Source organism: Rhinoderma darwinii, chromosome 4, assembly GCF_050947455.1.
Source record: "Rhinoderma darwinii isolate aRhiDar2 chromosome 4, aRhiDar2.hap1, whole genome shotgun sequence".
Classification (NCBI taxonomy): Eukaryota; Metazoa; Chordata; class Amphibia; order Anura; family Rhinodermatidae; genus Rhinoderma; species Rhinoderma darwinii.
In genome coordinates, this window is record NC_134690.1 from 398,346,039 (window position 1) to 398,361,448 (window position 15,410).

The window sequence follows — 15,410 nt, forward strand, 5'->3', positions numbered from 1 at the left end:
TAATGCGTGATTTACTTTGTGTGATGACATAACGGTGAGACAATATACAGAGGAGAGAACGGTGTAACATCCCCCTGTCTGGGCCGCTACAAACACGTTCAGCGCAGCGCTTCTGTAAAGGGTCTCCCTGGCCCGCAGCACAGGAAGGGTTAATTATGGGAGCTGCCTGGAGTTCATGGCTTGGCTGCCGTCCAGAGTGAGAGGCTCTTTATACCGAATGTCCAGGAGGAGAGGGAACGGAGGGAACTTTCCAAAACTTTACCCAAATAAGGACAATGATGCAGAGTTCTACACAGGGACCGCCATCCCATAAAAAGCCAATATTTACTGATCCGCAGGGAGCGGCCGCCCAACTGAGAATCATCTGCAAATACAGGATCCAAGTACATATATCCAGAGAATGTCACAGCAAAACGGAGAGGACCCCCGATCACATGACATACAATCTAACCAGCAATAATAATAATATACTCCCACCTACATATATATCTCCAACGCTGTACACCAACCAGTGAGCAGTAGAGTATTATAGTAGTTATATTCTTGTATATAGGGGTAGTATTATAGTAGTTATATTCTTGTATATAAGCAGTATTATAGTAGTTATATTCTTGTATATAGGGAGCAGTATTATAGTAGTTATATTCTTGTATATAGGGGTAGTATTATAGTAGTTATATTCTTGTATATAAGCAGTATTATAGTAGTTATATTCTTGTATATTGGGGGCAGTATTATAGTAGTTATATTGTATATAGGGGCAGTATTATAGTAGTTATATTCTTGTATATAGGGAGCAGTATTATAGTAGTTATATTCTTGTATATAGGGGCAGTATTATAGTAGTTATATTCTTGTATATAGGGGGCAGTATTATAGTAGTTATATTCTTGTATATAGGGGGCAGTATTATAGTAGTTATATTCTTGTATATAGGGGCAGTATTATAGTAGTTATATTCTTGTATATAGGGGCAGTATTATAGTAGTTATATTCTTGTATATAGGGGCAGTATTATAGTAGTTATATTCTTGTATATAGGAGCAGTATTATAGTAGTTATATTCTTGTATGTAGGAGGCAGTATTATAGTAGTTATATTCTTGTATGTAGGAGGCAATATTATAGTAGTTATATTCTTGTATATAGGAGCAGTATTATAGTAGTTATATTCTTGTATATAGGGGCAGTATTATAGTAGTTATATTCTTGTATATAGGGGCAGTATTATAGTAGTTATATTCTTGTATATAGGAGCAGTATTATAGTAGTTATATTCTTGTATGTAGGAGGCAGTATTATAGTAGTTATATTCTTGTATATAGGAGCAGTATTATAGTAGTTATATTCTTGTATATAGGGGCAGTATTATAGTAGTTATATTCTTGTATATAGGGGGCAGTATTATAGTAGTTATATTCTTGTATATAGGAGCAGTATTATAGTAGTTATATTCTTGTATATAGGGGTAGTATTATAGTAGTTATATTCTTGTATATAGGAGCAGTATTATAGTAGTTATATTCTTGTATATAGAGGGCAGTATTATAGTGGTTATATTCTTGTATATAGGGGCAGTATTATAGTAGTTATATTCTTGTATATAGGAGCAGTATTATAGTAGTTATATTCTTGTATATAGGAGCAGTATTATAGTAGTTATATTCTTGTATATAGGAGCAGTATTATAGTAGTTATATTCTTGTATATAGGGGCAGTATTATAGTAGTTATATTCTTGTATATAGGAGCAGTATTATAGTAGTTATATTCTTGTATATAGGGGCAGTATTATAGTAGTTATATTCTTGTATATAGGAGCAGTATTATAGTAGTTATATTCTTCTATATAGGAGCAGTATTATAGTAGTTATATTCTTCTATATAGGTGCAGTATTATAGAAGTTATATTCTTGTATATAGGGGCAGTATTATAGTAGTTATATTCTTGTATATAGGGGGCAGTATTATAGTAGTTATATTCTTGTATATAGGAGCAGTATTATAGTAGTTATATTCTTGTATATAGAGGCAGTATTATAGTTGTTATATTCTTGTATATAGGAGCAGTATTATAGTAGTTATATTCTTGTATAAAAGGCAGTATTATAGTTGTTATATTCTTGTATATAGGGAGCAGTATTATAGTAGTTATAATCTTGTATATAGGGGCAGTATTATAGTAGTTATATTCTTGTATATAGGGGCAGTATTATAGTAGTTCTATTCTTGTATATAGGGGGCAGTATTATAGTAGTTATATTCTTGTATATAGTGGCAGTATTATAGTAGTTATATTCTTGTATATAGGGGGCAGTATTATAGTAGTTATATTCTTGTATATAGGAGCAGTATTATAGTAGTTATATTCTTCTATATAGGTGCAGTATTATAGAAGTTATATTCTTGTATATAGGGGCAGTATTATAGTAGTTATATTCTTGTATATAGGGGGCAGTATTATAGTAGTTATATTCTTGTATATAGGAGCAGTATTATAGTAGTTATATTCTTGTATATAGAGGCAGTATTATAGTTGTTATATTCTTGTATATAGGAGCAGTATTATAGTAGTTATATTCTTGTATAAAAGGCAGTATTATAGTTGTTATATTCTTGTATATAGGGAGCAGTATTATAGTAGTTATAATCTTGCATATAGGGGCAGTATTATAGTAGTTATATTCTTGTATATAGGGGCAGTATTATAGTAGTTCTATTCTTGTATATAGGGGGCAGTATTATAGTAGTTATATTCTTGTATATAGTGGCAGTATTATAGTAGTTATATTCTTGTATATAGGGGGCAGTATTATAGTAGTTATATTCTTGTATATAGGGGGCAGTATTATAGTAGTTATATTCTTGTATATAGGGGCAGTATTATAGTAGTTATATTCTTGTATATAGGGGGCAGTATTATAGTAGTTATATTCTTGTATATAGGAGCAGTATTATAGTAGTTATATTTTTGTATATAGGGGCAGTATTATAGTAGTTATATTCTTGTATATAGGAGCAGTATTATAGTAGTTATATTCTTGTATATAGAGGGCAGTATTATAGTGGTTATATTCTTGTATATAGGGGCAGTATTAGGGCGGGTTCACACATGGCGGAATTTCACTTAAATTCCGCTGCGGACACTCCGCAGCGTTATTCCGCAGCGGAGCCGTTTCTCCATTGACTTTCACTTTAATTTAGCAGTGTTCGTTTACACGATGCGTACAATTCCGCTGCGGAGCGGAGGCTGCGGAGCGGAATTTGGTGTCCGCAGCATGCTCTGTCTGTTGCGGAGCAGTGGCGGACTCATGGCGGAATTTCTCCATTGACTTCAATGGAGATTCAAAGTTCCGCAATGAAGTCCGCAGCTGTCATGCACATGTCATGTGTGCTGCGGATGCGTCTTGCTTTTTTAACTTGACATATCTTCATTCTGGCTGGACCTATGTATTTCTAGGTCTACAGCCAGACTGAGGAAGTCAATGGGGCTCCCGTAATGACGGGAGCGTTGCTAGGAGACGTCAGTAAATAGTCACTGTCCAGGGTGCTGAAAGAGTTAAGCGATCGGCAGTAACTGTTTCTGCACCCGGGACAGTGACTACCGATCCCAATATACATGTATCTGTAAAAAAAAATGAAGTTCGTACTTACCGAGAACTCCCTGTTTCTGTCTCCAGTCCGGCCTCCCAGGATGACGTTTCAGTGTAAGTGACGGCTGCAGCCAATCACAGGCCAAGCACAGGCTGCAGCGGTCACATGGACTGGCGCGTCATCCAGGGAGGTCGGGCTGGATGCCGAAGGAGGGACGCGTCATAAAGACAACGGGCGGTAAGTATGAATTTCTTTTACTATCACTAGGGAAAGTGCTGTCCCTTCTCTCTATCCTGCACTGATAGGGAGAAGGGAAGCACTTTTCCCGCAGTCCGCAGCAGCTAGTCCGCATCAATTTTCTGCACATTTTGTGCAGATCCGCAGCCGTAATCCGCAACCCGGATTAGGTGCGGCATTGATGCGGACAGTTGCGGAGGAATTCCGCCATGTGTGGTCATGCCCTTATAGTAGTTATATTCTTGTATATAGGAGCAGTATTATAGTAGTTATATTCTTGCATATAGGAGCAGTATTATAGTAGTTATATTCTTGTATATAGGAGCAGTATTATAGTAGTTATATTCTTGTATATAGGGGCAGTATTATAGTAGTTATATTCTTGTATATAGGAGCAGTATTATAGTAGTTATATTCTTGTATATAGGGGCAGTATTATAGTAGTTATATTCTTGTATATAGGAGCAGTATTATAGTAGTTATATTCTTGTATATAGGAGCAGTATTATAGTAGTTATATTCTTGTATATAGGAGCAGTATTATAGTAGTTATATTCTTGTATACAGGGGGCAGTATTATAGTAGTTATATTCTTGTATATAGGGGGCAGTATTATAGTAGTTATATTCTTGTATATAGGAGCAGTATTATAGTAGTTATATTCTTGTATATAGGAGCGGTATTATAGTAGTTATATTCTTGTATATAGGGAGCAGTATTATAGTAGTTATATTCTTGTATATAGGGGTCAGTATTATAGTAGTTATATTCTTGTATATAGGAGCAGTATTATAGTAGTTATATTCTTGTATATAGGGGGCAGTATTATAGTAGTTATATTCTTGTATATAGGGGCAGTATTATAGTAGTTATATTCTTGTATATAGAGAGCAGTATTATAGTAGTTATATTCTTGTATATAGGGCAGTATTATAGTAGTTATATTCTTGTATATAGGGGCAGTATTATAGTAGTTATATTCTTGTATATAGGGAGCAGTATTATAGTAGTTATAGTCTTGTATATAGTGGCAGTATTATAGTAGTTATAGTCTTGTATACAGGGGGCAGTATTATAGTAGTTATATTCTTGTATATAGGGGGTCAGTATTATAGTAGTTATATTCTTGTATATAGGGAGCAGTATTATAGTAGTTATATTCTTGTATATAGGGGTATTATAGTAGTTATATTCTTGTATATAGGGGGCAGTATTATAGTAGTTATATTCTTGTATATAGGAGCAGTATTATAGTAGTTATATTCTTGTATATAGGGGTATTATAGTAGTTATATTCTTGTATATAGGAGCAGTATTATAGTAGTTATATTCTTGTATACAGGAGGCTGTATTATAGTAGTTATATTCTTGTATATAGGGAGCAGTATTATAGTAGTTATATTCTTGTATATAGGGGCAGTATTATAGTAGTTATATTCTTGTATATAGGAGCAGTATTATAGTAGTTATATTCTTGTACATAGGGGGCAGTATTATAGTAGTTATATTCTTGTATATAGGGGCAGTATTATAGTAGTTATATTCTTGTATATAGGGGGCAGTATTATAGTTATATTCTTGTATATATGGGGCAGTATTATAGTAGTTATTCTTGTATATAGGGGGCAGTATTATAGTAGTTATATTCTTGTATATATGGGGCAGTATTATAGTAGTTATTCTTGTATATATGGGGCAGTATTATAGTAGTTATTCTTGTATATAGGGGGCAGTATTATAGTAGTTATTCTTGTATATAGGGGGCAGTATTATAGTAGTTATTCTTGTATATATGGGGCAGTATTATAGTAGTTATTCTTGTATATAGGGGGCAGTATTATAATAGTTATATTCTTGTATATAGGGGCAGTATTATAGTAGTTATATTCTTTTATATAGGGGGCAGTATTATAGTAGTTATAGTCTTGTATATAGGGGCAGTACTATAGTAGTTATATTCTTGTATATAGGGGCAGTATTATAGTAATTATATTCTTGTATATAGGGGCAGTATTATAGTAGTTATATTCTTGTACACAGGGGCAGTATTATAGTAGTTATATTCTTTTATATAGGGGGCAGTATTATAGTAGTTATATTCTTGTACATAGGGGCAGTATTATAGTAGCTATATTCTTGTATATAGGAGCAGTATTATAGTAGTTATATTCTTGTATATAGAGGGCAGTATTATAGTAGTTATATTCTTGTATATAGGGGGCAGTATTATAGTAGTTATATTCTTGTATATAGAGGGTAGTATTATAGTAGTTATATTCTTGTATATAGGGGAAGTATTATAGTATTTATATTTTTGTATATAGTGGCAGTATTATAGTAGTTATATTCTTGTATATAGGGGAAGTATTATAGTAGTTATATTCTTGTATATAGGAGGCAGTATTATAGTAGTTATATTCTTGTATATAGGAGCAGTATTATAGTAGTTATATTCTTGTATATAGGGAGCAGTATTATAGTAGTTATATTCTTGTATATAGGAGCAGTATTATAGTAGTTATATTCTTGTATATAGGCTGTAGTATTATAGTAGTTATATTCTTGTATATAGGAGGCAGTATTATAGTAGTTATATTCTTGTATATAGGAGCAGTATTATAGTAGTTATATTCTTGTATATAGGGAGCAGTATTATAGTAGTTATATTCTTGTATATAGGAGCAGTATTATAGTAGTTATATTCTTGTATATAGGAGCAGTATTATAGTAGTTATATTCTTGTATATAGGAGCAGTATTATAGTAGTTATATTCTTGTATATAGGGGCAGTATTATAGTAGTTATATTCTTGTATATAGGAAGCAGTATTATAGTAGTTATACTCTTGTATATAGGGAGCAGTATTATAGTAGTTATATTCTTGTATATAGGAGCAGTATTATAGTAGTTATATTCTTGTATATAGGCTGTAGTATTATAGTAGTTATATTCTTGTATATAGGGGCAGTATTATAGTAGTTATATTCTTGTACATAGGGGCAGTATTATAGTAGTTATATTCTTGTACATAGGGGGCAGTATTATAGTAGTTATATTCTTGTACATAGGGGTCAGGATTATAGTAGTTATATTCTTGTATACAGGAGCAGTATTATAGTAGTTATATTCTTGTATATAGGGAGTAGTATTATAGTAGTTATATTCTTGTATATAGGAGCAGTATTATAGTAGTTATATTCTTGTATATAGGAGCAGTATTATAGTAGTTATATTCTTGTATATAGGAGCAGTATTATAGTAGTTATATTCTTATATATAGGCGCAGTATTATAGTAGTTATATTCTTGTATATACGGAGCAGTATTATAGTAGTTATACTCTTGTATATAGGGAGCAGTATTATAGTAGTTATATTCTTGTATATAGGAGCAGTATTATAGTAGTTATATTCTTGTATATAGGGAGCAGTATTATAGTAATTATATTCTTGTATATAGGGGGCAGTATTATAGTAGTTATATTCTTGTATATAGGAGCAGTATTATAGTAGTTATATTCTTGCATATAGGCTGTAGTATTATAGTAGTTATATTCTTGTATATAGGGGCAGTATTATATAGTTATATTCCTGTATATAGGGGCAGTATTACAGTAGTTATATTCTTGTATATAGGAGCAGTATTATAGTAGTTATATTCTTGTATATAGGGAGCAGTATTATAGTAGTTATATTCTTGTATATAGGAGTAGTATTATAGTAGTTATATTCTTGTATATAGGAGCAGTATTATAGTAGTTATATTCTTGTATTTAGGAGCAGTATTATAGTAGTTATATTCTTGTATATAGGGAGCAGTATTATAGTAGTTATATTCTTGTATATAGGAGCAGTATTATAGTAGTTATATTCTTGTATATAGGGGGCAGTATTATAGTAGTTATATTCTTGTGTATATATAGGCAGTAGTATAGTAGATATATTCTTGTATATAGGGAGCAGTATTATAGTAGTTATATTCTTGTATATAGGAGTAGTATTATAGTAGTTATATTCTTGTATATAGGAGCAGTATTATAGTAGTTATATTCTTGTATTTAGGAGCAGTATTATAGTAGTTATATTCTTGTATATAGGGAGCAGTATTATAGTAGTTATATTCTTGTATATAGGAGCAGTATTATAGTAGTTATATTCTTGTATATAGGGGGGCAGTATTATAGTAGTTATATTCTTGTATATATAGGCAGTATTATAGTAGTTATATTCTTGTATATAGGGGGCAGTATTATAGTAGATATATTCTTGTATGTAGGGGGCAGTATTATAGTAGTTATATTCTTGTATATAGGGCAGTATTATAGTAGTTATATTCTTGTATATAGGGGCAGTATTATAGTAGTTATATTCTTGTATATAGGGGCAGTATTATAGTAGTTATATTCTTGTATATAGGAGCAGTATTATAGTAGTTATATTCTTGTATTTAGGAGCAGTATTATAGTAGTTATATTCTTGTATATAGGGAGCAGTATTATAGTAGTTATATTCTTGTATATAGGAGCAGTATTATAGTAGTTATATTCTTGTATATAGGGGGCAGTATTATAGTAGTTATATTCTTGTATATATAGGCAGTAGTATAGTAGATATATTCTTGTATATAGGGAGCAGTATTATAGTAGTTATATTCTTGTATATAGGGGGCAGTATTATAATAGTTATATTCTTGTATATAGGGGGCAGTATTATAATAGTTATATTCTTGTATATAGGGGCAGTATTATAGTAGTTATATTCTTTTATATAGGGGGCAGTATTTTAGTAGTTCTAGTCTTGTATATAGGGGCAGTACTATAGTAGTTATATTCTTGTATATAGGGGCAGTATTATAGTAATTATATTCTTGTATATAGGGGCAGTATTATAGTAGTTATATTCTTGTACACAGGGGCAGTATTATAGTAGTTATATTCTTTTATATAGGGGGCAGTATTATAGTAGTTATATTCTTGTACATAGGGGCAGTATTATAGTAGCTATATTCTTGTATATAGGAGCAGTATTATAGTAGTTATATTCTTGTATATAGGGGGCAGTATTATAGTAGTTATATTCTTGTATATAGGGGGCAGTATTATAGTAGTTATATTCTTGTATATAGAGGGTAGTATTATAGTAGTTATATTCTTGTATATAGGGGAAGTATTATAGTATTTATATTTTTGTATATAGTGGCAGTATTATAGTAGTTATATTCTTGTATATAGGGGAAGTATTATAGTAGTTATATTCTTGTATATAGGAGGCAGTATTATAGTAGTTATATTCTTGTATATAGGAGCAGTATTATAGTAGTTATATTCTTGTATATAGGGAGCAGTATTATAGTAGTTATATTCTTGTATATAGGAGCAGTATTATAGTAGTTATATTCTTGTATATAGGCTGTAGTATTATAGTAGTTATATTCTTGTATATAGGAGGCAGTATTATAGTAGTTATATTCTTGTATATAGGAGCAGTATTATAGTAGTTATATTCTTGTATATAGGGAGCAGTATTATAGTAGTTATATTCTTGTATATAGGAGCAGTATTATAGTAGTTATATTCTTGTATATAGGAGCAGTATTATAGTAGTTATATTCTTGTATATAGGAGCAGTATTATAGTAGTTATATTCTTGTATATAGGGGCAGTATTATAGTAGTTATATTCTTGTATATAGGAAGCAGTATTATAGTAGTTATACTCTTGTATATAGGGAGCAGTATTATAGTAGTTATATTCTTGTATATAGGAGCAGTATTATAGTAGTTATATTCTTGTATATAGGCTGTAGTATTATAGTAGTTATATTCTTGTATATAGGGGCAGTATTATAGTAGTTATATTCTTGTACATAGGGGGCAGTATTATAGTAGTTATATTCTTGTACATAGGGGTCAGGATTATAGTAGTTATATTCTTGTATACAGGAGCAGTATTATAGTAGTTATATTCTTGTATATAGGGAGTAGTATTATAGTAGTTATATTCTTGTATATAGGAGCAGTATTATAGTAGTTATATTCTTGTATATAGGAGCAGTATTATAGTAGTTATATTCTTGTATATAGGAGCAGTATTATAGTAGTTATATTCTTATATATAGGCGCAGTATTATAGTAGTTATATTCTTGTATATACGGAGCAGTATTATAGTAGTTATACTCTTGTATATAGGGAGCAGTATTATAGTAGTTATATTCTTGTATATAGGAGCAGTATTATAGTAGTTATATTCTTGTATATAGGGAGCAGTATTATAGTAATTATATTCTTGTATATAGGGGGCAGTATTATAGTAGTTATATTCTTGTATATAGGAGCAGTATTATAGTAGTTATATTCTTGCATATAGGCTGTAGTATTATAGTAGTTATATTCTTGTATATAGGGGCAGTATTATATAGTTATATTCCTGTATATAGGGGCAGTATTACAGTAGTTATATTCTTGTATATAGGAGCAGTATTATAGTAGTTATATTCTTGTATATAGGGAGCAGTATTATAGTAGTTATATTCTTGTATATAGGAGTAGTATTATAGTAGTTATATTCTTGTATATAGGAGCAGTATTATAGTAGTTATATTCTTGTATTTAGGAGCAGTATTATAGTAGTTATATTCTTGTATATAGGGAGCAGTATTATAGTAGTTATATTCTTGTATATAGGAGCAGTATTATAGTAGTTATATTCTTGTATATAGGGGGCAGTATTATAGTAGTTATATTCTTGTATATATAGGCAGTAGTATAGTAGATATATTCTTGTATATAGGGAGCAGTATTATAGTAGTTATATTCTTGTATATAGGAGTAGTATTATAGTAGTTATATTCTTGTATATAGGAGCAGTATTATAGTAGTTATATTCTTGTATTTAGGAGCAGTATTATAGTAGTTATATTCTTGTATATAGGGAGCAGTATTATAGTAGTTATATTCTTGTATATAGGAGCAGTATTATAGTAGTTATATTCTTGTATATAGGGGGGCAGTATTATAGTAGTTATATTCTTGTATATATAGGCAGTATTATAGTAGTTATATTCTTGTATATAGGGGGCAGTATTATAGTAGATATATTCTTGTATGTAGGGGGCAGTATTATAGTAGTTATATTCTTGTATATAGGGCAGTATTATAGTAGTTATATTCTTGTATATAGGGGCAGTATTATAGTAGTTATATTCTTGTATATAGGGGCAGTATTATAGTAGTTATATTCTTGTATATATAGGCAGTAGTATAGTAGATATATTCTTGTATATAGGGGGCAGTATTATAGTAGTTATATTCTTGTATATAGGGGGCAGTATTATAGTAGTTATATTCTTGTATATAGGGGACAGTATTATAGTAGTTATATTCTTGTATATAGGAGCGGTAGTATAGTAGTTATATTCTTGTATATAGGAGCAGTATTATAGTAGTTATATTCTTGTATATAGGAGCAGTATTATAGTAGTTATATTCTTGTATATAGGGGCAGTATTATAGTAGTTATATTCTTGTATATAGGGGCTGTATTATAGTAGTTATATTCTTGTATATAGGGGCAGTATTATAGTAGTTATATTCTTGTATATAGGAGCAGTATTATAGTAGTTATATTCTTGTATATAGGAGCAGTATTATAGTAGTTATATTCTTGTATATAGGGCCAGTATTATAGTAGTTATATTCTTGTATATAGGAGCGGTAGTATAGTAGTTATATTCTTGTATATAGGGGCAGTATTATAGTAGTTATATTCTTGTATATAGGAGCAGTATTATAGTAGTTATATTCTTGTATATAGGGGCAGTATTATAGTAGTTATATTCTTGTATATAGGGGCTGTATTATAGTAGTTATATTCTTGTATATAGGGGCAGTATTATAGTAGTTATATTCTTGAAGAAATGGGTCAGTATTATAGTCGTTTTTCATAATATTAGAAGTGTTATATATTAGTTGCTGTGGTAGAAAAGTTACAGTATTCGGGACACGGCGCCTGACGGGTAAGTGTCCAAAACAAAGTATTTTTCAGTCGATTTTATTGTAATAGATACTACGCGTTTCAGGACCGGACAGGTCCCTTCCTATATTAGTTGGTTTCTTTGCCAGTATAAACCTTTCTGCAGTTGAATGACAGTTCTCCACCTACACGGCAGCAGTAATACTGGGGGGGGACGGACAAGCCTGATGACTGCTTTTATTGTGCAGATTCCACATGTCACTAAGAGAAGCAGAGGACAAACCATTGGATGATCTCTGTGATCTGCGCCTCCCAATGAGCCACTGATTCCTTCTTGTCAGCCAGATCCCTCATCTCCTCCTCCAGCTGCCGGTTGTTGATATCTTGTTTTTCAAGCATGGAGTTGAGCTAAAATTCAAGGAGCAGATAATAATTTATTAAGTAACAACTGAATTCCCCTTAACTAAAGCTTTAACAATAATTCAGTCAAAATAGTTCAAATAAAATGACTTATTACGTTTAAACATTTTACTGTTGCTATAAACTGTTTGCAAAAGCTTTGCTTTTCTTCTACAGGATCCAGAGCTACATTATGTCTTATGCTCCAGTCACATCTAAAGCTGCATTCAGAATTCTGTTAACTGGAACAGAATCCATAAGCATTGCTCTGATAGATTTATCCGTAATATAAGATCATGTGCTGTATTGTACTCTGGTGTACCGCATTTCCCATAATGCACCAGAACACAGCAAGGTGGGGAAAAAATTAAGCCAAATTTTGAATGGTGCTCTGCATGCGACTGGAGAATATATTTTTATGGTAATATAGCGGTTACAAATCTTGGGTGAATTAACCTTTTAATATGACTGCACATTGGGATATGCAGCTACCATTAAAAGGATTAAAGCCTATATATATATAAACATTTACCAGTGAGAATAAAGTGAAGAAAGCAGATACCTTATCGAGCTCATTGGACAGCCTCTTGTTTTCCTCGGCCAGCAGCGCTCGCTCCCGCTCGAATTTCTGCTTAAGCTCCGACTCAAACTCTTCTCTCTCACTTTGGCTGAAGGAATAAATGATCTTATTAATCTTTAATCGGTCACTAATATTATGACACAGATAAATGGACACATGTTAAGACATCATCCTGACTGCTGCCGCTCAGGAATTATATCCGTTCTAGACTTTTATGGTCCTATGTAAATAAACCATATTCATTATATAGTAAAAAAAAGTTCTACAACTTTCTAATATACTTTGTTTACATTTCTTGCCATTCTCAAGACCTCGGTTAGCTGTTAGTGAATGGGAACCCACATTTGCATAAAGAGAACAAAAATAGTCCTGACTTATTATATAGATATGAAATTGCTAAATATGAGATAGACAGACAGATGAGAAAAATAGAGACATAGATAGATATGAGATAGATAGATAGATAGATATGAGATAGATAGATAGATAGATAGATAGATAGATAGATAGATAGATAGATAGATAGATATGAGAGATAGATAGATAGATAGATAGATAGATAGATAGATAGATAGATAGATAGATAGATAGATGATAGATATGAGATAGATAGATAGATAGATAGATAGATAGATAGATAGATAGATAGATAGATAGATAGATAGATGATAGATATGAGATAGATAGATATTAGATAGATAGATATTAGATAGATAGATAGATAGATAGATAGATAGATAGATAGATGATAGATAGATAGATAGATAGATAGATAGATAGATATAGATAGATATGAGATAGATAGATATTAGATAGATAGATATTAGATAGATAGATAGATAGATAGATAGATAGATAGATATGAGATAGAGATAGATAGATAGATAGATAGATAGATAGATAGATAGATAGATAGATAGATAGATAGATACATAGATACATAGATAGATATGAGAGAGAGATAGATAGATAGATAGATAGATAGATAGATAGATAGATAGATATGAGATAGATAGATAGATAGATAGATAGATAGATAGATAGATAGATAGATAGATAGATATTAGATAGATAGATAGATAGATAGATAGATAGATAGATAGATAGATAGATATGAGATAGATAGATATGAGATAGATAGATAGATATGAGATAGATAGATAGATAGATGATAGATAGATATGAGATAGATAGATAGATAGATAGATAGATAGATAGATAGATAGATAGATAGATAGATAGATATGAGAGATAGATAGATAGATAGATATGAGATAGAGATAGATAGATAGATAGATAGATAGATAGATAGATAGATAGATACATAGATAGATATGAGAGAGAGAGAGATAGATAGATAGATAGATAGATAGATAGATAGATAGATAGATAGATATGAGATAGATAGATAGATAGATAGATAGATAGATAGATAGATAGATAGATAGATATTAGATAGATAGATAGATAGATAGATAGATAGATAGATAGATATGAGATAGATAGATAGATAGATGATAGATAGATATGAGATAGATAGATAGATATGAGATAGATAGATAGATAGATAGATGATAGATAGATATGAGATAGATAGATAGATAGATAGATAGATAGATAGATAGATAGATAGATAGATAGATAGATAGATAGATAGATAGATAGATAGATAGATAGATATGAGAGATAGATAGATAGATAGATAGATAGATATGAGATAGAGATAGATAGATAGATAGATAGATAGATAGATAGATAGATAGATAGATAGATAGATAGATAGATAGATAGATAGATAGATAGATAGATGATAGATATGAGATAGATAGATATTAGATAGATAGATATTAGATAGATAGATAGATAGATAGATAGATAGATGATAGATAGATGATAGATAGATAGATAGATAGATAGATAGATAGATAGATAGATAGATAGATAGATAGATAGATATGAGAGATAGATAGATAGATAGATAGATAGATAGATAGATAGATAGATAGATAGATAGATATGAGATAGATAGATATGAGATAGATAGATAGATAGATAGATAGATAGATAGATAGATAGATAGATAGATAGATAGATAGATAGATAGATAGATAGATAGATAGATATGAGATAGATAGATAGATAGATAGATAGATAGATAGATAGATAGATAGATAGATAGATAGATAGATAGATAGTTGTCACTTGGCTCCACTGTAAACATCCCTTGATCTAGCGGTGACAGGTTTATGTGGGCAGCGTGTAGATATAATCCCGGAGATGTGACAGGCAGTGCCGGGCAGCCACGCTCTTCTATTTTCATTGAATTTGTTTAGACATAAATCTTTCTAGTTCAAATAAAACGATGACTTGTGGATTTACAGGCAGAGCCGTCTGAGCTGCGTTTTCCCTTTTTAGGATGGAACAAGACGGCCGATTCTAGATGTGACACCCTTTCTGTCTGCGGGGGCCGCTGGCACTAGTGACTTGTGTGCTGGGGGGATCCTAGGAATAATCACATCACAACTCTGTGCCCAGGCATCTACGGACAGAGGGACGGGTGACGTTAGGGACCCGGGTGACCCGGCGTTATCAATTGTGGGGAAACTATCAGTAAGTGTTTATATGAGTGGAGC

At 31.2% G+C, this 15,410-nt stretch overlaps 1 protein-coding gene across 9 annotated transcripts in view; it reads right to left on the reverse strand.

The window, feature by feature from the left end:
- CDC42BPA (CDC42 binding protein kinase alpha) overlaps window positions 1-15,410 on the reverse strand; it is a 177,600-nt gene that overhangs the window by 32,968 nt on the left and 129,222 nt on the right. For all 9 annotated transcript variants that reach the window (XR_012883290.1, XM_075863426.1, XM_075863428.1 and 6 more), the window contains exons 16-17: window positions 12,760-12,865; window positions 12,082-12,206 (exon numbers count right to left, since the gene is read on the reverse strand). Coding sequence is in view for 8 of the 9 variants with exons in the window: in XM_075863426.1 (XP_075719541.1) it covers window positions 12,082-12,206; window positions 12,760-12,865 (231 nt within the window). In the remaining variant the exon portion in view is untranslated. The remainder of the gene's footprint in view (window positions 1-12,081; window positions 12,207-12,759; window positions 12,866-15,410) is intronic.